We start from the raw sequence: 24,547 nt of genomic DNA on the forward strand, positions 1-24,547 counted from the left end.
AGAAAAAAAAAAAAACACATGCTGGAGGGACTGCCATTCCAGACTTCAAGATATATTATAGAGCTATATTAATAAAAATTGTGTGGTAATGGCACAAACATGTACACCAATGGAATAAAATAGAAAGCTCAAACATAAGTACATGTATCTGCTTGATATTTGGCAATGATGCCAAAAATATATGCTACCACTAACTATGCTGGCATCTCTATCTCAACTTTTCTTTTATGATCAGGACAATTGGATATGGAATATTATGTAGAATCTCAAGAATAGACGTGAATGAACAGCAAAGACATAGCTAGGAAATGTACAGTACTGAGGATTGACAGGTGTATGCTGTTCAGTTCTGAAGGTATAGCTTTTCAAATCACACTGCTCTCCACCATCCCTAAGAACAGAATCCGGATATCAGCAGAGAAATTGCCATCCCTGCAGCATGGAATTCAGGATAAAGCTGTCAATTTTCTATCAGGTGAACTCGGCTTATCCAGAAGACTAGCCTTAGATTACTGCAATGGAAGCCTCAGCTGCCTTTCTACCCACCCATGCTTTTCTAGCTCGGACCTAGAATAAGGGTATCAGCAGTGGCTGATTTGATGTTTCCTAAGTACACTTCAAAACCCTGGCCATCTGTTCTGGTCATGTATGTTGTCATATGACAAATGTACTTACTCCAGTCATTTGAAAGCACATGAAAGACAAACTTAGCTCTTAAAAATAAGTCAAAATTATCTTTAGGGCAAAATGCCCTCTTTTAAAAATGATCATTTATAAGCTGTTGTGGTCACACAAGTCATCATTCTAGCAATCAAGTTGCAGGGCCAGGATCTCCATGAGTTTAAGACCATCCTGGGCTACTCAACAAGACCTTGTTTTAAAAAAAAATAAATAAATAAACACAAACCGCTTTCAAACTAGATCCTTCAGCATTTGTGGATGTTTAAACTTGTAGTTAAAATAGGTAATATTAAAGACTACTAACCAGGACAGTTATCGGGAGTTGAAACAGTTCGAGAGCTGGAGCTTCTGCTTGCATACCTCCTGAGAAGCTGAGGCTTGGAGGTGGGCCAACAGTGATGTCCTCCGCAAAAGGCAGAGAATGGCAAGTACAATGACCAGTAATGAAAGGGGACAATGGGCTGGAAGTGAGCCATTCCAGCAGCACTGCACTGGTGGGAGCTTTGGGTTTAAGTAGCAATGTTCAGCTGGGGCTACCTTTTCTGTCTTGCTATCCTAATGAACCAGGCTTCCCTTTCATTCTCCACTAACTACAATACCCAGATCTAAAGCAGTGCCTAGAACTATCTCCAGGTAGCTTGTATCCGCAGAAAGATGTCTCCCATCAAGATGTTCTATAGATCTTGATATTTAAAGAGATACATAGAAAGAAGCCTAAAGACAGCATGGCATCATGTCCAACCTTGGGCAAGTAAACTCAATAAGAGAATGACAACTTGTCCCATTTGATGTTCTGGTTTTAGCACAAATCCAGGGAAGTACCTCAAATCCTGAGCAGGCTGGACCACTGGTTATTTACATGAGCCTTAGCTTCTGCCTCTGTAAGACACAAGTCGCAGAGGAACATCTACATGAAAGGATTTGGTAAGGCTTAAAGGGTAATACGTGTGCAGAACACACCGGTCCCTGCTGGAGTAGCTGGGACTACAAATATGCACCACCGTGCCTGACATAAGAGTAATGTTTAATGTTACAAGAATTAAACAGTTCTAATTTCAGTGGTTTAACAAATTTTAATTCAAAATAGACACTCTGGAAATAAAAAAAAAAAATAAAGTCCAACAAGCTCTGAATTTACAACAGAGTACACCAATAATCACAGACAACTGCCTCAGAATGCACAGTAGAGCAATTACATGCAAGTATTATATTTTAAAAACTCTATATAGCAACACTGCAGTGCTTCCCAGAGGCCATCATCCCCTCTGCTTGCTGTGCATCACTCAGAGGGATGATTTTGACCAGAGCTGGCTGGTCCTCGTTACCAGTTCTGGTACTTGACATTATTTCATATTGTGAAAAAAACAAGATTTGGCATCCACAGGACTGAAAATTCATCAGTCCACATCCCACTCATCTGAACACATGGGCCAGAGGAAAGCCTGTTTCTCCAACTCTAACACATCTACCCCAAGCTATTCTAAGCAGACGAGAGCTCCTGTCTGCCCATCACCTTAGGCCTGAAACCTGCACTCCACCTCAAGCTGTGTCTATATGCAAGAGCAGGAACCCCATGTGTATCATGGTCCTTCCTTCCCACTAGTTTACCAGCAGTCCCAAGGAAGGACGCATTCTCAGTCTGTTCAGTTTATTCTAAAGGCACTAAAGACTTGTCTTACCTTTGAATGGCAGAATGACTTGCCATCACAGCAAAAGACAGTTTGCACCATAAAGCATTTCTGTTCCTACAGAGACTTTATTTATGAAGCAACACTTGATTATTCACTACACACCAGACCTCGGGCTCAGGATATCTTTAATAAATGGAGACATTTGGTTTTTTATGAGTTATGACATTTAAAAAATAGCTGTCAGGGAAAAACCTAAAAGGATGGAAATCAAATTTGTACTCTTAGCAAACAGCATTCACAGAATCAGCAGAAGTTAATGCTTAAAAGTATGTCCTTAGGGACCATATACATCAGAGTACTCACTTCCCTAAACATGGACATTAGCTGCTGTCTGTAAACTGAGGCTGCGCAATGCTTTTATTTTCTATTAATCAAGTACTCTTAAACAAGCAGAAATTTGCTAAAATGAAAAAACCAGGTATTTGTAGATTGCAGGTAGTTACTATTGACACTGACACCCCTGGGAAAACAAGGCGTGCATGGACTACCAAAGATTTCATTTACATGACAGAGGGGAAAACTCAAACAGTTGCAAACCAAACTGCAGCTACTAGGACGACTTGTGTGGAACTGTGTGCTTCCTTAGCAGGCTTTCTGAGCATCCGGAACACCTTGAAGGGCCTCAGACACTCAGAACAAGGCCAGGGGGGCATCCAAGTCAGCCAGACTTCAGACCGAGTCTTCTAGACTTTGTGATTCACACTCAAAGTTCAGTCTATGTTTGACATTTTTTAGTTCAGACATATCAAAACCTAGAAGTACAGAGGGCTTGTGAGTTTTTATTGCTTTCATGCAAATATACCTTCTTTTCCCAAAAAATGAAGCCACATCGATTTTCCACACCCACAAGAGTGAAGACAGTAGTTCCACTTCTTTTCTACTAGGATATGGTCTCTTATGGAAATAATCTCTAAGAAACTGTTTTTTTTCCTCATAGGGGCGGTTTCCATACTTAGTGGGATCCAATGCTAACACCTGCAGAGAGTCATCACTGGTCCCTGACCCCTCTGTCCTGCTTTCATTCTTCTGTCTCTTCAAAGGCACAGTGCTCAGCCCTCTCTCCGGACCTGGGACTGCATCGGTGTCTAAGGTGAGCTGGGGCTTGTCCCCATCCCTCTGGTCTTCCGCCCCCAGGTGGCCTTCTGGCAGCTTTCTCTTTACAGCAAAGGTGGAGTCAGGGATCACCTCCCCATTAACCAACAGCAGGTCACTGCTCTCAATGAAGCCTGGCTGGGCCTGCAGGTCTGAGCTGCTGTCCTTGGGAGCACTTCTACAACGGAGCAAATGGACAGCGATGGCTCCTACAGTCATGTTTCCAGTGTAGACCCCACAGCAGTGGATGCACTTGAAGGCTGGAGACCTGAGCATTGTATGGACTGTGGGCATAACATGGTGCCTCTCCTTCAGATGTAGCTCATAGGCATCAGCAGTCATAAATGTGCCGAAACAAAAGGGGCAGGTCAGCTTCTGTTTGCTAGGCATCTTTGGTGAAACCTCAGGCTGAGGCCTCACCTTAACATACACAGGTACCAGTGACTTGGAGTGTATTCCAGCAAGGATAGCCAGGTACACCTCTCGCTCTCCGAGCTTCTCTCGTGGCAGTATGGTGATGAAATCGAGATGGGGGAACAGCAGGTTCCCATTAGCATCCAGGTCCAGCTGAAAACCTCTGTTACTATAATCCATAGACAGTCTCTTCTTGCCCAGGTGCTTAGTCCTGCTGTGCTCCACGAGGCCCCGGACATCATGAAAAGTGCACGGACAAAACAGGCACCCCAAGCCATGCATGAGCAAATGGTGCATCAGCTCCTCCTGTGAGACCAGGCACTTACAAGAGAGGCAGCGCACTGTCTTCTCCCTCATCCACTTCAGAAATGGGGCACATGCGGCAAGCTTTTCGGGTTCCAGTTTCTCACCGGACTTGGACTCAGCCTGCTTGTGAGCCATTTCCATGTGAACCTGGTAGACATTAGCAGGAAAGCGCTCATTGCAGACCCGGCAGAGCTGAGACTCACTCTGCTTGTGGGCCACTTCCATGTGAACCTGGTAGACATTGGAAGGGAAGAGCTCATTGCAGACCGGGCATGTTTTCCACTGCTTGGCCTGTTTGAGTGCCTGACTTGCATCTGCCACCGGCGAAGTAGCCTGAACAAACACACTAGGGGCAGGGCTCACTAGCACCTGTGGGGAGGGCAGGCTGGGCAAAGAGCTAGCCAACGGTGTGCCCGAGCTTGAGGGCAAGAACTGCACTGGCACCTGGGAAGGCGGTGCAACAGCTGCAAGGCCTCCAGCGGAGGACACAGGCAGAGTGACAGACACCGGGGCCAGTGTGTAGGTGGGGATTCCATTCACCTGCTTCCCAGTCGGAATGAGCTGTCTGAGAATAGAGCCTGAAGTAAGGAAAGTAGTGTTTTGTGAGGTGCCAGCTCTCACTGGCTGGTTCACAGGCAAGATGCTGGTGCTGACAGACGGACTGAGCTGCAGTACACCAGGCCTCACAGGCGGGCCCACAGGAAGGACTCCTGGTGTTACTGGCTGACTGAGCTGAAGAACACCAGAGCTCACACCCTGACTCACAGGGACAACAGCTGAGGAGACAGTCTGGTTGGAGGAAAGCAGCCCAGGTGGTACCACCTGGCCTGTAGGGAGAACCCTCAAGGGCACTGTCTGGCCAGGAGGGAGAACTCGAGATGGAGCTGTCTGGCCAACAGGAAGAACTGATGACTGGACCACTTGGCCAGTGGGGAGGACACCAGAAGTGGCCGTCTGCCCCGGAATCACTCCAGCAGGGGTCCCCTGGCCTGCAGGAAGGACTCCTGGTGGAACTGCCCGACCTACAGAAATTACTCCTGGAGAGGCAGACTGCAGAGCCCCTGAATTGACAGAGGGACTCACAGGCAAGACCCCAGGCCCCACAGGTCTGTTTATGGGCCCCACAGGCTGAGGGAGGGGTAAAACTCCAGGGCGGACACCTTGATTCATGGGAAGGATGCTTGCTCCGACAGACTTATTCACAGGCCCAACTGGCTGAGTCAGAGGCAGCACAGAAGTCCTCACAGGCTGATTGAGTGGAACACTGTGAGGGAGAAAGACGGGTGGGGGAGCTGAGGGCTGCAGGGTGAGGCTACTCTGGCACACAGGCAAAGGGCTGGAGACCAGAGCTACATGAGACTGGGCAGTGGTGGGCGGGGAGTTTGTAAGGCTTCCAGAAGTGCCTGGGGCCCCAGTGGCTGGCTGCACAGTGCCAGGGCTCTGGCTGTTCGGCGGCAGAGCAAGCTGGAAGCAGGGTGGAGGGGATGCAATGCTCCGAGCACTGCTGTTTGGCGGTAAGGCCAAGTGGGTCACTGGCTTCGGAGCGATATGCATTTGCTTCAGAAACCCGGTCCTCTTGATGTGTTCTGAAATCACAGACCTCAACTTGTTCTCCAAGTCCCTATGTGCATCTGATGTCAAAATGTGATACATCAGGGCATCCTGACTGCTGGCAATAGCGCTGCATTTTTTACAGTAGTATTTGTCAAATGGCAGGCTCTTATCCACGGAAACAGGGTCACTTGCTTTTGGCTGCTCTGCTTCCTCGGTTCTCAAACCAAAGTAGGAGTTAATTAAGTAATGGAAATGGGCCACCAGCACATGCTTCTTCATGCTGTAGTACAAGGTGTTGGAAAAGTTACATTTTAAACATGTGAAGCTTATCACGTCACTCCTTGATGTCTTCGCCTCACCCAGAATGTTCACCGTGTAGCTCTGGACTTTGCGAGCAGGAGCATGGAACATCCTGAAGTGCTTGCCCACCACCCTGGGCTGCGAAGCAAACGGGCAGTTGGGGCAGGGGATCATCAGCTCCTGGTCAGCCTCGTCTTCGTGGTAACGATGCATGTGATTTTTCAAGGAAGTGAGCACTTTTGTTGAGTACCTACACAGACTACAGCAGTACGGCTTTGTTCGGTATCTCTGTCAAGAGAGAGCAGAGTCTTAGGCAGAGTAACAAGTGCCTAGGTCTCCCTTCCACGCTCTCCCTCATCTGTGTGCCCATAACTCCGAGGAGCAGCGTGCTCTACCCTAGCCTCGGTTTTGCTGCCACCAGAAGGTTCTGAGTAAACAGCAGTTTCCAGACAGAGCTGTGCCCCCAACAAAACTAGATTTATGGGTACTTACTGCAATTCTATATAATTTTCCCATGTCCCAAAGAGTATTCTTTTGGGCACTTTTTTCTTTCTTTTTATTTTTATTTTTTATTTCTTTGGGTTCTTCAAAACAGGATTTCTCTGTGTGACAGCCCTGGCTGTCCTGAAATTCCCTCTGTAGACCAGGCTGGCCTCGAACTCATAGAGATCCGCCTGTCTCTGCTTCTGAATGCTGGGATTAAGGTGTGCCCCACGACCTCCTGGTAGTACTTTTTTCTTAAACATTTGGAAAACTACCAACTATTATTAATTTACAGATTTAGTCTAAAACTCCGGGCTTGCTGACCTCTGAACTATCCCCTAAACCACAAGTCTCAGCACTTCATCCTGTACTCCACACGGCCCTTTAATGAGATACAGACGAAAATAAACGCCGTTCCTTTTCTGTAGTAATTTTCTGCCTCCTTCCTTTCACATTCCCCTTAGTTTTTCACTCCAAATTATAAAACTTGGAATTCAACTTGTTAGACCTTTTAACTGTATTTCCCCATTCCCAAGACAGTAAAGAGCGGGCTACATGGATGCACTAGGAAGACAGGCCTGTTACTCCAACTCCTCAAGAAGAAGCCAGGGGGTAGAATGTGCAAGACCAGCCTGGGCAACCTGGTAAAACCCTGTCTGGGATACACACACACACACACACACACACACACACACACACACACACACACACACGAGCTAAAGATCCAGAATGGAGGGCTACTAAACATATACAAAGCCTTAAATTCAATCTTTAGTACGACCTAAGACAGGACAAACAAACAGATGACACCCTCACCCCACCCCCCAAAAGAAAGGACACAAATTTGGGAGGGTGTCCTAGTTAGGGTTACTACTACTGTGATGAAAACACCATGACCAAAAGCAAGCTGAAGAGGAAAGGGTTTAATCGGCTTACACTTCAGGTCACAGTCCATCACTGAGGGACGTCAGAGCAGGAGCCTGGAGGCAGGGCTGATGCAGACAGAGGCCATGCGGCAATGTTAGCTTCAACCAGAACTTGGGGAGGCATTTTCTCAGTTGAGGTTCCCTTCTTTCAGATGACTCTAGCTTATGTCAAGCTGACACACAACTAGCCAGCACAGAGGGCGACATGGTAGAAAGGTCCGGGAGAAGCAGGAAGGGGGAGCAGGGAGTGGATATTCAGAACAACTTGCAGTAAGGAGAGCTGTCACTTTTACAACGATGACACTTGTTCTCTGGAATAGCTGGAGGGTATGTGGAGCCTCCAGTCTCATAAAAATACAGAGACCCAGAGCATATAAACCACACAACTCCTCCCCTGTGCCAAGATGGAAGCAGACTAGATCCACTATGGAGGCCTACAGTGGACTGTGGCACCAGCAATCCAGGGCTGGCCTCAGTCCTCACTAAAGCTGTGGTCTCATAATCGCTCTAGGAAACATAAAACCACTCCACTCCTGACTAATACATTTCTTCAACTGGGGTCAGATAAAGCAGACACACACATTCAACATGATACTAACGACTTCCAACAGTCAGTAAGACTAGGCTCAAGGATTTGTGAGGACCTACAATAACCTCAGGCAACTGTCACAACCTCAGATTACAGACTGAAGGGCAAAGAGAAGAAAACTTAACAATGTTTCTAAGAGATACACTTTTCATATTTAACATATCTGAAGCCCAAACTTCCTTTAAGAACTGAAGGCAATACTGATTAAGGTGAAATACAGGTGTCGTTTCAATAAAAGGGTCTACCTTCTGGCAGTCAAGCAAGGAGCCAAGGGAACCTATGCTGAATACATCTTTCAAGAGCGCAGAGTTTCTGAAAAGCCCATAAGCATTATCAACAAAAGGAAAGACAACAAACTAGACTCCATGGGAGCAAGAAGCTTCAACTCCTTGAAGACTCCACTAAAGCTTTCGGTTCGAAAGCTGAACAAGCCCTATAAACACCTGATCAAGGTCAGATGTCCAGGATACCGGGAACAGGTTCAAATCTCAATACAAAAATAACTAACGTGGCTTCTTTAAAAGGACAACAGATTTTAAAAGCTTATTAAAGAATGTCTATGAATCCCAAGTCAACAATGGAGAAGTTCACATCATCCATCACAAGATGGAAATTAAATCAAAGACTGTTCATCACACTCATGTTCCCAATGAAGAACAAAATAAGGCAGCCTCTGGACAACAGCCTGGATAGACAGCTCCTAGGAAGGATACAGGGTTTGCTCCCTGCAGCCTGGTAATGCCTAGTGGAGACACCACAGATCAGAAAGGTGTCTGTACATAAATCCTACATGTGCAGGACAAAAACCACAGCTGACAAAAAGCAAAGACATCAGAACTTGGGAAGCATCATCAACCTGACGATGGCACTTCATAACCTCTGATCCCTCAACCTTGTGTAGTATAAGCCACATGGGCCAGCATGATTGTGTGACATCCCTGTTGTGAAGCTGTCTCTGTACCTAGACCCTGGTCCCCAGAGGGTAAAGGAGACAACATTCAGCCATCAGGCCAGCATTACACATGGTACATACTCTTTCTGTGCCCAGAGCACAGCATCTGTTTAATACATAAAATCTCTACTATTTCAAGTTACTATTAAGTTATGTTTTAATTTTTTAGACTTATTGCAAGTGTATGCATGTATGTGTACCATGTATAATGTGTCTAGTGTCCAGAGGCCAAAAGGGGGCATTGAATCCCCTAGAACTGGATTTAAAGACAGTTGTGAGCCACCACGCAGGTGCTAGGAATCAAACCTGGGTCCTTTGCAAGAGCAACAAGTGCTTTTAATCACTGAGCATCTCTCTGGCTCCTTGTTATTTATATTATGCCGTGGTCTTAAATACTCCAACAAAGACAAACTCCATGACGAAAGAAACCTTAACTTTTATTATTCCCTTCAGTCTGTTATCTGGTGTTTTATCTCTAGAGCAGGTTCTCTATTAACCGCTCAGCACCAGAATTCAAAACCTCCTATTTGGGCCAGCAAGATAACTCAGTAGATACTTATGGCCAAGCTTGATCACCTGTGTTCCCCAGGACTCATATGGTACAGACTGCAAAAGAATATCATGATGTACACACACAAATAAATCTAACTAAAAAAACCTTACACCAGTAACTATATATACAGTGCACGTTACATAAGAGGATAGTCAAAACTTTTGAGTGAGAAAATTCAGTGAGGACTGAAATTCAAAACTTCAAGTGCCCCTCCCCGCTCCAAAAAAGAAGACATACTGGGACCTGCAAGCCAGACTGTGCAAGATAAATCACAATAGTCTCAAGGGGTCTTGCCTATTTAATTAAAGAGCAAGTTTTTGAAATACTAGGGTTTTTTGTTTGGTTTGGTTTGGTTTTTCAGGATAGGGTTTCTCTGTGTAGCCTTGGCTATCCTGGAACTAGCTCTATATATCTCGAACTCAGAGATCTGCCTACCTCTGCCTCTTAAGTACTGGGATTAAAGGCATGCACACCAATGCCTGTCGAAAATAAATGTTTAAAAAAATAAATATTTCTGCTGGGCAGTGGTGATGCACTCCTTAATCCTACCACTCAGGAGGCAGAGGCAGGAAGATCTCTGTGTGTTCAAGGCCAACTTGATCTACAAAGTGAGTTCCAGGACAGCCAGAGCTGTTTGTACACAGAGAAACCCTGTCTCAAAAAAACAAACAATAAAAGATTTATTTTCATTATTTGTGTGTGTGTGTGTGTGTGTGTGTGTGTGTGTGTGTGTGTGTGTGTATGTGTGTGTGTGTGTGAGAGAGAGAGAGAGAGAGAGAGAGAGAGAGAAGGGGGGCAGAGAGACAGGGAGATGGAGAAATATTGGGATGAATATTATTAAAATAAGGATGGCAGCAAACACTTAATATGCTAAATCGGAGAAAGCATATTCAGTCTCCAACTGTTGAATTGCTGGCTCAGCAATTCAAGAAGGCATCCTAGAAAAGGAGCTGGATGTACATACCTTCCTTCTTACTGTACCTGTAATTACAATACACCGGAGCGCCCTGGGTTTCTCACTGCCAGATCAAGTGTGCATAAGCTATACTCTGCACTGTTGCTCCCCAGGCAGCTTTGTCCTCAAACTCTGTATGTATGTGTGCAGGTACATAATATACCCATGTGTGTTCACAGACAGCCTCAGGAGGCTGCTGGGTGTCCTGCCATTCTGTCTCAGTGAACTTGAAGCCAGACTGGTGGTCAGCAAGGCCCAATGATCCTCTTGTCCCTCCACAGCACTGGGGTTACAAACTTGTGCAAAGCCACACCTAGACTTTATGTCAGTACTAAGGCTCCAAACTTGGGTCCTCTTGCTTTCATAAGCACTCTTTCCCAATAAGCCATCCCCCCAGCCCGTGTCCTCAAACATTCTGAACCTGGCACCAACCTGGCTAGCTATCAATGAAAGTCCATTCAGACACCTGTTTCTGTAAGAGAAGTCTTTCTTTAAGGCAATGTAACCACACACAGTATTTACAGATCTCAAACAATTCACAATAGGACATCCAAGTGGGTCACTATTTATAAGTTACTTTAAAATACTCAATGAAAATCAATCCATTTCTGTTACTATAATAATAATTAACTTGCAGCTAGCTCTTCGGCCAGTATGGAGAGAGGTCATTTCATGAAGACTATCTTTAGTCCTGCAAGAGGGCTCAGTGGGTAAAGACACTTGCTGCCAAACCTGACAACCCAAGTTCATTCCTTGGATTCCATGTGGTCAAAGGCAAGAGGTGATTCCCACAAGCTGTCCCCTGACCTCCACATTACATGTATGCCTACACACATATACACAAGCAAAGGTTAAAAACAAGAACACAACTCAAGAAGAGATAAGTCTGAGGGAATATTTTTTTAAAAATTCAGAAATTTAAATATCAGATCTGGTCAAACTCTTCCTAGTTTTTATGGTCAATAGGTCTGGAGAACACCACAGTGTTTCTGTTTGTCCAGGACATATAGAGATGGAGTGTGACATTCATATACTCCTGGATATACGATTTTCTGGTTTCAACAAATACTGTTCCTGAACTGTGGATCTCCCATGAAAAGGGAGCCTCATGCTTAATCGGCAAAAGCCCCATCTGGATCAGATTGGAAAACTGAATCCACATCCCAAGGTAACAGAGTAATCAGATAAGTGATTTCTATACAACCCTTCCAGCTTTACTTCATGGAAGCCACCTCCCAGACCATATTACCCTGTATGCCCCTCAGAAAACCAAAGTAACATTGCTCCCACTATGGGCAACTTATGTCCATAACAATGAGCTCTTGTAGAGGTCTATGAAAACCTGGTTCTGCCGCTGCCCTAAAGTTAGTATTTTAGCTTTAAAAAAAAAAAAACAAAAAACAAAAAACAAAAAAAAACAAAACAAAACAAAAAAAAAACAGATTTCTACGTTCTGTGTGTAAGAAAAGAAATTGCTATGCCTAGGATAAGATTCTGGGTTTTGCATTAATTACTAGGCAATGCACAAAAAATAAGCCTCAGAACTCAGAATGGCAGAGAGCCCCATGGCCAACACAGAACCAGAGTCTGGAGGGCAAGGCTCACACAGCTCAAAGATCCCTAGAGCTGAAATGGTCCTTGAAAGCTTCATTCAACCTGATCAAAAGCAGAGAAAATATAATATGCAAACCAGATTTCAGCAATACAGTAACACCAGTGACTACAATTCCAGTTCCACATCTAAACCTGCAGCAACTCATTGTTCACACAATGGGGTATTAAACATACTTTCTTTTCCATGTTTGTCTTCTAAACAAATAGTGTATCACAAGACTCCAACAAAGCCAACATCTTCATAAAATATAACTACAGTGGGACCTCTGGCCGAAGAGCTAACCAACGCAGTTGTTACTGGCTGGAAGAGGTTCATTTTCTGAGTTTGCCTAGGCTGCTGGGGCTCCTGGTCAGGCTGGAAACTGAAGTAAGCCATCATCTGCCTCTCAGCCTGTAGAAGCAGGGTGCAGGATGCTGCATACCAGCATTGCACTGTTCAAGTTCAGTGCCAGGGTCCCTGTGCTGCCACAGCTGCCACATAAGTGCCATCAAAGGAAGCTCCTTATGCTGAAGATTTGCTATGGCAAACAACTGTCCTCCACAACTGATCCACAGAACCCAAAAAGTCTTCCCCTGCCTTTATACCAGTTCTCATTGACTTACCACAGTGACCTTATATAATAAATACTGGCTCATTGAAAATACCCAAAGCTTACAATAAACTCAACACTGAATCAAACCTTTGCTTTGCTTTGGGGATGGGTTGTTTTGCTGCTTTTGTCTTTTGAGGCAGGGTCTCATGTGTCCAGCTGCAGCATCACCTGATGTCCCTGCTTCTACGGCCTGCATGCTAGAATGACAGGTGTGTCAGCATCACACCCAGACTGACCCAACCTATTTGTAAACATCACAAATAAACGTGTTTCAGCTGTGACTGTCATGGTGCCAAGAGAGAAGTTTCTGACCAAGGCCTTTTTGATCTTTGGGATACTCACTGTCTTCAAGGATATCAATCCTCTAACAACTTGCACTGTTCTTTTAAAAAGCTAGCAAACACTGAAAGAAAACACCCGGTTTCACCAGTGTCTTCATACATGTGTATGATGTACTTCATATTCACCCCTTCAGTCTCTGACCCCTCTTCTCCCTGCTCCTGTCACCTAGTGAATGCACCTTGTATGTAAAATCTGCTGCCCCTTAACCCAAACATACCCACTTCTAGTTCAGATCCTTTTCAAAACTTTGAAATCTAGATTCAATACATCAAAGAAACCACTGTGTTTCTGAGTCTGATCTTATTTACTTATAAAATACGAACTGTTTCATGTTCTGTGTGTCATCATTGCATAGAGGCATGCTCGTCTTCTATCTTTCCAATTTTACTGCATGTACTCCTAAGGACAGTACCATCACTTTGTTCTCATTCAGGATCCAGCTATAAGACATGCCTGACTGGTTAGCTGTAACTAGTACCAACTTACCATCTTCATAATACTTCATCACTTTTTATTCTGTTTCCAGGCCTCTTAATGGCAATATTAGCAATGTCTTTATGTATGTTTAGGGGCTACAGTGAACAAAACAAGCACAGGAAAAAGCTGAAAGGCATCAAGTGACCCTCGGAGACAAGACAGATGAAGCTGCTGTCCTGACAGCACAGTCTAACAGTAAACCTGTCTTTTCTAAGTCAGAATATAGTCTGGTAAAGAAGGATACAAAACATAGCCAAATACAGTCATGTGCCACTTAGGGATGCTTAGGTCAGTGATGGGCCTAAAATACATAAAATTACAAGAATTAAAGAGCCCCCTTTCACATTGTTTCTCTTTCTAGTATGGTGACATAGCCAAGCTTTGTCTGTGATTAGAAGTGACTACGAACTCTTAATTTAGGAACTCTTCTGAGTAAATGCTGTGACATCAAATGCCTAGTCATGCATCACTAAGGACATTCCAGCCAGTAGGAGACTGCATGCACAAAGGTGAGTATCTGCAATTATAATGGAACTGAAAATTCCTATTGTCTAGTGATGTAGGTCAGAGTGTGGTCTTCTAGCACAGCTAGTAGAGGTAAGAGAAACAAAAACTGAATGAGAAGGAAACCACAGTGAAGAGTTTGGCTGAAGCTTCTGTGGCTCTCCACCAGTTCCTCAGAACTACTGACAACAAGGACCCAACAGGCACATGTGTGCTGAGCGAGAGCAGGCCAGGCCAACAGTGTGTTCACCTACACTCCAGATGGTGACTCAGGTGACCTGGAGAAGGACACAGAGTATCAGGAGGGTCAGCTCCTGATACTACTGCCCCACAGCCCCACCACTGGGATGAGATGTACAGTAGGAGGTGTCAATCCTGATCTCCAATCTGAACAGGCCCTTATAAGTCCAAGTGTGTGTGTGTGTGTGTGTGTGTGTGTGTGTGTGTGTGTGTGTGTGTGAGAGAGAGAGAGAGAGAGAGAGAGAAAGAGAGAGAGAGAGAGAGAGAGAGAGAGAGAGAGAGAGAGAGAGAGAGCGAGCATGCATGCATATCTTAGCTTTTAACAAAACAACTTGGAAATAAACAGAAAATTAAAAGTAGGTAAAGCATATGAAATAAAGGTATAAGGAGAGAATATTTTCATGCAGATGTACAATACTTGTATCTTTTTTTTTTTTTTACAAAAGGCAAAAAGTTAAAAGGTTAAATTTATAAACTAAGGTTAATTACTAAGGATTTTTATTGTTGCTTTTGTTTTCTGAGACATGGTTTCTCTGGGTTAATAGCCCTGGCTGTCCTAGAACTCGCTCTGTAGACCAGGCTGGCCTCGAACTCACAGAGATCGGCCTGCCTCTGCCTCCCTAGTGCTAGGATTAAAGGCGTGCGCCACCACCGCCCGGCAAGGAATTTTTTAAATATAAATGTAATGTAGCCTAACTGTGCAACACTCACAAATCTAGCAGCAGTCATCAGCTACATCCACTGCCTCACCCAAAACAACTTCCAGGAGGGCTACAGGCTCAATTCCTACACAGATAGGAAGTCAAAACAATAAATAAAAAATTCTGTCTAGTACTTTCACCATAGCCTTTCTCTGAGCGGACGTATTCAGAAACGCATCACTGTGTTACTACCTGTCAGTGTTCAGTACAGTAGCATGCTGTACACGTCTACAGCTGGGATATATGTCCACTGCCCTGTGTCCATCTGGGTAAGCACTCTTTGTTATATGAATGTGGCTTATTCTAACAACAATGAAACCACCTGAGGACACAATTCTAAGAGTATGTCCTCATCCTGTAGCAATGCATGCCTCCTTAAACCAGTAATGGTCTTATCAAGTACTATTTACTGTATTTAACTCTATGCAGTACACTTTTTCTTTTTTGTTTATTGAGACAGGGTTTCTCTGCATAACAATCATAGCTGTCCTCAAACTCATTCTGTAGACCAGGTGGACCTTGAACTCAGAGATCCGCCTATCTCTGCCTCCCAAGTGCTGGGATTAAAGGTGTGCGCCACCACTGGCCAGCTTTGCAGTATATACTTTCCTATGTTCAGCTCCACAGGCTTGTTAAGATTAGCATTACTGGGCTGGAGAGATGGCTCAGAGGTTAAGAACACTGGCTGTTCTTCTAGAGGTCCTGAGTTCAATTCCCAGCAACCACATGGTGGCTCACAACCATCTGTAATGAGATCTAGCTCGCTCTTCTGGCCTGCAGGGATACATGCAGACAGAACACTGTATACATAATAAATAAATCTTAAAAAAAAAAAAAAGATTAGCATTACCACAAAAATGAAATACATCACACTATGACCTAAACAACAGGTATTTTCAGTTCCATTATAATCTCAAATACTCACCTTTGTACATGCAGTCTCCCACTAACTGGAATGTCCTTAATGAGAAAGCACTTGATGCTACAGCATTTATTCAGAATTACTAAATCGAGGGATCTTCTTATACATTCACTTCTAATCACAAAGCTCGGCTATGTCACCACACTGTGCGTGTGGAAAACTGTCGTCATCAACAGTCCTGCAGTAAACAATGTTTGAGCTTTCCCACGTCACGAACAGATCCTCCCAATTAGCCAGCAGTCCCAACAGCCAGGGTGTGCCTCAGCCTTAATTCATGAAACAAATTACAAAAATACGTACCACTTTCTTTCCAGAAGGTTCCCAAAGAGAAACATCTCCCCATGATGTATTATAAAAGTACTTCTCTCCTGGATCAAAGCCTTTAAGATCCTTAAGAAAAAAGAAAACATTACGGGACAATTTGTGAGTTAGAGAAATATTTACAGTTAGAATTGATGGTGCATGCCTATAATCCCAGCTACTCAGGAGGCTGAAGCAGAAGGATCCCAAGGTTCAAAGCCAGCCTGGGTAACTCACCAAACTAAAAAGATTCAAAGGTTGGACAGAGAAGCTCAGTGGTAGAGCATTTGCCTCACGTGTCTAAGGCCCTGAATATAAATCCCTCCGACCAAAATTAAATCCATGAGCAAGTAATCTGGCACCTAAAAAATCTTCATGGGATGGGGCTGGAAAGATGGCTCAGTGGTTAAGAACACTGCTGCTCTTCCGGAGGACACGGGTTCAATTCCCAGCACCCACATGGCAGCTTACAACTGTTCCAGGGGATCTGACACTGGATCATACAGACATACATGCAGGCAAAACAACAATATACATAAAATAAAAATAAATAATTTTAAAAATTTTTATGGTCTAAGAAAAATGGAAATACGGTCATTTAACAAATTTTTACATTTAAAGTATGAGTGTCAAGAAAAAGGTTTAATGATCCACATTAAAACTGCAGTTTTTCAAAAATTAAACAGAGATCTCCCAAAAGAAAATGTTATCTATATTTTGTACATGAAAGCAAGGCCTAAGTGTTCTTAAAGATTCTAAAACTAATGTGGCTTTGTGAACACACATACATAATACTGTAAGTCAAAGGGGAAAACCAATGTCTACACTCAACAGTCCTTTACCAGTAGCACATTAGCACTGTTCAATCTGGCTGTGGAACATAAAAAAGAGTGTGTTTTTATCTTTCCCTTAGATCACCTTTTAGCCAGGATCTAGTACATACCCAATGTTTTCTTTTTCTAAGATAGGTGTCATTTTTCTTTTCTTCTTTCTTTAATTTTATTTTATATGTAGGTGTTCTGCCTGCATATCTGTATACCACATGCATGTCTGATGCTCAGAGGCCAGAAGAGGACATCAGATCCCCTGAAACTGGAGTTACAGATGATTTTAAGTCACTATACGGATGCTGAGAATTGAACTCGGGTGAAGAGCCAGTCCTAGACAGAGCAAAGAATGGCTCCAGGTCCAGCACACCAAGAAAACAGCAGGATGCATCCATTTGCAATTGACAGGGTAAAAATGGGTGAGCAGACAGAACTTCTGCCATCAACACTAATTCCAGTCTCAGACAGTCACTGTTAGACTCTGGGACCAATCAGGATAAGAAGATTCCAAGCTCAGTTTCACAGTTGAGAAAGACAGGTAATGGCAAACTCTTCAGAGCAAACACTGTTGACAAGTGCTGTGATGAGCTCTCTCAGGACATAGAGGAGCATAAATCAGGGAGCCCAGATCCAGTTAGCCTGGCCTGAGTTCACCAGGAGAGACATGTAGCTAACATGGCCAAGAAGGGATAAGCAAGCAGGGTCCGAGCAGAGGCAGAACGAGGCAGAACTAACTGTGCAGAGTACTGCAGGTGAACTGTGCAGAGTGTTGCAGGTGACAGAGGGCTCAGAATGGAACTGTTTACAGAATGAACAGCAGAATGAACACGGAGGGATATGCACCACAGCATTTCTCGTCTCTCTAAAGTTCACATGGCCCCATGACACTTTTATCTCTAAGTTGAAGGTAAAAACCTATTCTTGCTTTGCCCTTGGCATGCCCTAAAGTGTATGCAAAGTGACACTCCTTTCTACCTTGACAGCATAGCTCATTTAAAAAAAAAAAAAAAACTTCAAAGTGTATCAAGAAGCAGGTAGAACTTCAAGGTATGCCCTGCCCTCAAAGTCAACCCATGGAACCCAGAACAAGGGCCCATTAAGGACACAAATGAAACATGCTCAAGGACAGGCTATCATCAAAGAACACCTGGACCCAGCAACAGACCCACCTGCATGCTGCAACCTTTTGGTATCAAAACACAGAGAAAGAAATGGAAGGCCCAAGTCAGCCATGTCATGACTCGCCATCTGGAAAGGTTACTGGGAACTCTGGAAGGTTACTGGCTACTTCAAAAGGATGAAGGACCTCTGTGGTCACTAAAGAATGCCTGTTATTGGCTGGGAAAAACGACAGGACCAGATGAGCCTGTCATCAGCAACACTCCCAAGCCCTTAGTCTGGGCCATGTACATACTTCATGACAAGACAAAGATAACCACAGCCAGCAAGGTTCCCAGCCAGCGCACACACAGGAACAAACCTGTACACAGGGTCTCAACAGAGCACTGTAAGCCAAACGCTCTGAACGTGGCATTTAAATTTCACTTTCTACACAACTGTATTTCATAACGTTGCAGCTTATAGTACTTATCCAAGATATTACCTTTAGTAATCCAGAGGGAATTAGCTGAGTCAGACCGATGGTAATTAATACAACTGCCTTTACCTACACCAGTGCTAGTCCCTTGCATCCCATGGCTTGCTCAGCCTGCTTTCTTATAGAACCCAGGACAACCAGGCCAGGGATGGCACCACCCACAATGGGCTGGGCCCTCCTCCATCAATCACTAAGAAAATGCCCTAAAGCTGGGTATTATGGAAGCAGTCTCTCAATTGAGGTTCCCACCTTTCAAATGACTCTAGCTTGTGTCAAGTAGACATAAAACTAGTCAGCATAAAAGGAGACCACAGAATCCAGCAATCATAAAACTCATCATGTTCGGTATCTAGTCAGAGCCTTTCAGCTATCCAAACAGCAGTACACTATTAGCCCAAACGAGGAGCACAGCAATGATAGGAAACAGATGCATGTGCCAGAGACAGCTCAGCAGGTAACGGTGGAAGAAGAGGGGCTGGAGAGATGGTTCAGTGGTTAAGAGTACTTGCTGCTCTTCCAGAGGACCCGGATTCAGTTCTCAACACAAGGCAGCTAACAACTGCCTTTAACACCAATACCGGCAAATCTGACACATTCTTCTGGCCTCCATGAACACCAGGCACCCAAATGGTACACAGACATACAAGCAAAATAGTCATACACATATAATAAAAATTAATATTAAAAAAAGAGAGAGAGAAAGGGGGGCAGTTAAGGTAAGTTGTTGCTCTTACAAAGGGCCAGAGTTCAATTCCCAGCACTCATTAGTGGCTTCAGCTCTTGGGGATCCAATGCCCTCTTCTGAGCTCTGCAGGCACCAGGCACACACATACATATAGGCAAAAGATTCAAACACATGAAGTATAATTTAAAACTCTAAAAAATGGATACTAAAAAGGAAAAAAAGTGGAAGGAGAAAACTGTCTCCACAAAGTTCTCTGACCTCCACATATATACATACACTAATAAAAATAAAATTTTTAAAAAGAAAACAGGGGCTGGAGAAATGATTCAGCGATTAACAGCGCAGCTGCTCTTCCAGAAGACCCAGTTCAATTCCCAGCATGCACATGACTCACAGCTGCCTCTAAGTCCAGTTCCAGAGGCTCTGATGGCCTATCTGGCCTCCTCAATTACAGGCATGAAAGCAATGCAGATACAGATGCAGGCAAAACGTTCATATCTATGATCTTTTTAATTTGTTTTTTGCTGGGGGGGGTGGTGTGTTATTTTGGTTTGGTTTGGGATTTTTTGGTTTTTCAAGACAGTTTTCTCTGTGCAGTCCTGGCTGTACTAGAACTCCATCTGTACACCAGGCTGGCCCCGAACTCAGCGATTTGCCTGCCTCTGCCTCTTAAATGCTGGGATTAAAGATGTGCACCACTACCAAGAGGCTGATCATTTTAATTTTTAATAAATAAAAAGTAAAATAAAGAGTTACAGATAATTCTTAAAACATTTTTGTTTAAAAAAGAAAACATGAACCGCAGAGGTTGAGACTGTAGCTCTATGGCAGTGTGCTTGTCTAGCATGTGGGAGGCCCTGGGATTAATTACCAGAACTACCAAGAACATAAATAGAGGAAAGAAATGAAAGACATTTTAAAGATGGACCACACTGCATGAAAATAAACTGTATGGAATTAAAACAGATTTAAAACTGCAGAAGGAAAGCCTGGGAGATATATTTATTTACAGACTGGCTCTCACTAGGCAGCCTGGGCTGCCACAAACAATCCTCATGCCTCAGCCTCCCAAGTCCAAGTGCTAGGGTTACAGGCATGAGCCATCACACCGAGCTTGGCCTGGGAACCTTGATACAATAAGAGAGAAACTGCAGAAACCCAAAGAGCTCTGAAAACTATAGTCTCAGGAACAGACAGGAGAGAACAATAAATACCAGAGAAATGAGGTCACTATATCCTCCAAACTCAGTGAACTAGACAGAGCAGGGGTTCTCAACCTGTGGGTCCCAACCCCTTTGGGGTTGAACAATCCTTTCATAGGGGTCATCTAAAGCCATCTGCATCTCAGATATTTACATTACAATTCACAACAGTAACAAAATCACAAGTAGCATTGAAGTAGCACTGAAAATAGTTTTATGGTTGGGGTCGCCACCACATGAGGAGCTTTATTAAAGGGTCGCAGCATTAGGAACGTTGAAAAGACTGCATTAGATGCTCCAGTTCAAAAAGCTTAGCAGACCCAGCCAGACAGTGAGACCACACTACCAAACATCAGAATTTCAGTGCTGGAAACACAGGCGAAGACACCAGCTAGGAAAAAGAACAGAGCAAAATCTTAAGAAAAAGGACACTAGAATTTTATAACAAGAAAGGCTACCTAGGCCAGGCACTGGTGGTGCAGGCCTTTAATCCTGGTACTCCAGAGGCAGAAACAGGCAGATTTCTGTGAGTTGGGGCCCAGCCTCATCTACATAATATGTTCCACGCCAGCCAGGATACACAGTGAGACCATCGCAAAGTCTCCCTACCATAGATTAAACCTTACTTCAAGAAAAAAGTACAGACAGCCAAGGTAGCCAACCAACACCACAGCATGAAGGACATTACTCAAGAGGGTTGTAGCAGGAATCTTAAAAGTTCTTATTAATAAAATCAAACCCGCGGCCAGTTATTGGGGTCAATGCTGGTAGATCAGAGAGATAGAACAAGCCACAGCTATCTCACCTTGCCATTTCCTCAGCTGGTCCTGTTTCCTCAGACTGGAAGCCTCTGAGTCCTCATCCAGAATGAATCTCAGCTGAACTGTGTTGCTCAAAAGCCTGAATGCTTAACCAGCCAAAATCTTAACCAGCCAAAATCTTCTAGTTTCTGGTCCTCACGCCTTATATATCTTTTTGCTTTCTACCACCACTCCCTGGGATTAAAGGCTGGCTTTCTGGGATTAAAGGCATGTGTCACCATGCTTGGCTGTTTCCATTGTGGCCTTGAACTCACAGAGATCCAGAGGGATTTCTGTCTCTGGAATGCTAGGATTAAAGGTGTGAGTGCCACCATTTTCTAGCCTTTGTATCTAGTGGCTGTCTGTTCTCTGACCCCAGATAAATTTATTAGAGTACACAATATTTTGGGGAACACAATACCACCACAAGGGTAATTATATCCATGTAAAGGAATGGAGAATAGTAGGAGTAGCAAATGTGTTTAAAAGGAAAAAAGTAATTCTTTTTCCTTCCTTAAAATAAAAATAATAATAATGCATTGTGAGCCTAACAACACAACGCTGGAGACATAAAATGCTGCTTCACAAAGAAATTCTGGCTAAGAGGACCAGGAAATCTGCTGCAAGACAGTCTCCTAGACATGGCAGAGAAGAGCTTGTAGGCAACCCTGTCTTCACCAAGGGGGGGGGGGGGCAGAAAAAAAGTGAAAAGATGAAGTAATTAAAAACAAGCTTTAAAATGAGATTTCAACCCAATCAAATCAATGATCATATTAAGTAACGGGTCAGCACACATTTTCTACGTAGGAGCAGGTAACTGGCTGTGTTGTTCCAATAACAAGGATCTACAAAACTAAGAAGCAAGCCTTACACAAGGGACCAGCAAAGCTGTGCTTGTGACACGTGACTATAATCTCAGCACTCCACTTGAGAGGCAGAGGCAGGAGGATTTAGTCTGAGATCAGAATGGGCTAAACACTGACTTCTAATCTCCAAAGCAGAATTAATATAGTCCAGGATAGAACACTTGTCCATGCAAAAAGCCCTGGGCTGCACCCCAATATCAAAAGGAGCCCCAAATAGTTACAAACCATACCACATGCTCCTAAGAACTGGAACAATGTACAAATACAGAATCAGACCACTACTTTGAACAAACATCCAGCCATTTCTGTAATAGTAAACATACCACAACCTCATAACTTCACATCTGAGTTTTCTTTTTAAAGAAGTCAAAGCAGATACCCACAGAGTTCTGTAAGAGTGGTTAGGACTGAGTGAGGCACAGTGGATGCATGACTTAATCCCAGTGTTATGGAGGCTGAGCCGGGCAGAGCTCTGTGAATTACAGGCCACTCTAGTCTACAGGGCAAGTTCCAGGCCAGCCATGGCTACATTGTAAGACGCTGTCTCAAAAAAAAAGTTAGGGCAGGGGATGGTAGAGACCTTGCTTATCTCCAGAACCCCTCCCAAAATAAACAAAAAACACTCACAAAAACTGCATTCACAAAAGCCAAAAGAGCAGAAACAGCCTCAGTATCTAACCACCAAGACAATTTATTTGTATAATGGAATATTAGCAGTAGGCAGGACCCAACACATATGTAACAAACAAACTCTTCCATAGAGATGAACAGCACACCACTTTCGTTTCCATAAAACTGTACAAGAGGCACATGTAATATGCAGTGAAATACTTTGGAAAGAGGTAACCAGAGGTGCAAGGGCAGGGATTCATTGAAAAAGGCATACAGGGACTTTATGGCATGACTGGACTGCTGTGTGACGTGACAGGGACTTACACAACACACACATGTATGTCAAAACCAACAAAGCACGCCAACAGGTCAAGGGTGAAATGGAGTGTCTCTCTTTGACAGAGAACAGAAATAGCATGGAACCTGAGTAAAGAGATGTAAGATAAGCAAGAAATCACTGTAATAAAGGATCACCCATTCCACAAATCTGACAAAGGAACAGAAACTACCTGGGTCTCTTCAACAATTCCTCACCTACTTTAAAGCAAAACAGACTGTTATTGTTAGGAATCCTGGTTAAGTATTAGTTGTTCACTATTAGATTACCAATTATAAATAAAACCTGATTCAAAGCCTGAAATTCAAATATTAAGAAACTGGCCTGAAGATATAGCTCAACGGTTAAATAGTTATTTAGTATGTATAGTTCCCTGAACCATATTTTCTTTTTTCTTTTTTTTTTTTTTTTAAAGATTTATTTATTTATTATGTATACAGAGGAGGGCGCCAGATCTCATTACAGATGGTAGTGAGCCACCATGTGGTTGCTGGGAATTGAACTCGGGACCTCTGGAAAAGCAGGTAGTGCTCTAAACCTCTGAGCCATCTCTCCAGCCCGAACCATATTTTCTATAAAATGTAAAGTAGACACTTACTCTATTTCCACAGTCAAGAATGAAGCAAGCACAGAATAATCAATGGCTATGAACAGACAGCAGTTACTGTTTAATATTTCTTGAACTATCAATGCCATCCACATAGTCTCAGTATTATGACAATGAACCATTGAGAAGCAAACTGACAAATAAGTTTGTGACTATGACTTTAATTTTGAAACTTTTGGAAGACTACACACTTAGTCCATATAGCAGTGTAAAATCAAAGCAAAAGAAACTCGAACATGTTTGCAATCCACCTGATATAACTAATAATACTTGGAAATTAAATTCATCTTCTTTTGCTCAAACAAGTAATTCAGCACATTACCCTAAACATCAAAAGCAATGTTTTTAATAATAAACAGTCTAAAAGTCCTTTTCTTAAGCAGGCATGATAGCACCCTCCTGGACCCCATCACTCGGGAGGCTAAGCCAGAGGACAGCTTGAAGAGCTTACATAGCTCACTTAAAAAGATAGGTAAGTTCTAAGGACGCATGAAGGCATCTGAAGCATTAGAAAAATCCTGATTTTTGAGGAATTGTATCCATTCTCAACTCTCCAATCTCACCTCCAAAGGCCAGCCCTGTGGTCTCTGACATCCCTGACCGCATCTGGTACTTGTGCGCACTCACCTTCAGCAGCTCCTTGCAGCTCTCAAGTCCAATGTCCACCAAGATGCCTTTCACCCTCTTCCGCACCTTCCTGATGCTGTCAAGATTCTGCACAGGAATCTGAAACATGTTTGATGTTTTCCTTAAAAAGAAAAAGAAAGAACTGTAACTAACACGTATACACACAATAGTTTTAACAGGACTAGTAAAACACTAGCA

General features: G+C 43.6%; 1 protein-coding gene and 1 pseudogene across 4 annotated transcripts in view; both read right to left on the reverse strand.

Moving 5' to 3' along the window:
- Positions 1-1,734: 1,734 nt before the first annotated feature.
- Positions 1,735-24,547, reverse strand: part of Adnp2 (ADNP homeobox 2) — a 31,999-nt gene continuing 9,186 nt past the window's right edge. For 3 of the 4 annotated variants that reach the window (XM_076555572.1, XM_076555573.1, XM_006973864.4), the window contains exons 2-4: positions 24,350-24,470; positions 16,190-16,279; positions 1,735-6,326 (exon numbers count right to left, since the gene is read on the reverse strand). In XM_076555572.1, the coding sequence (XP_076411687.1) occupies positions 3,042-6,326; positions 16,190-16,279; positions 24,350-24,457 (3,483 nt within the window). In that variant the 5' untranslated portion in view covers positions 24,458-24,470 and the 3' untranslated portion in view covers positions 1,735-3,041. Of the gene's footprint in view, positions 6,327-15,892; positions 16,068-16,189; positions 16,280-24,349; positions 24,471-24,547 lie in introns of all 4 variants that reach the window. The other variant, XM_076555574.1, reaches the window with a different exon arrangement.
- On the reverse strand, positions 13,357-13,457 carry LOC121824211 (U6 spliceosomal RNA; annotated as a pseudogene).

Source organism: Peromyscus maniculatus, chromosome 19 (assembly GCF_049852395.1).
Source record: "Peromyscus maniculatus bairdii isolate BWxNUB_F1_BW_parent chromosome 19, HU_Pman_BW_mat_3.1, whole genome shotgun sequence".
Taxonomy (NCBI): domain Eukaryota; kingdom Metazoa; phylum Chordata; class Mammalia; order Rodentia; family Cricetidae; genus Peromyscus; species Peromyscus maniculatus.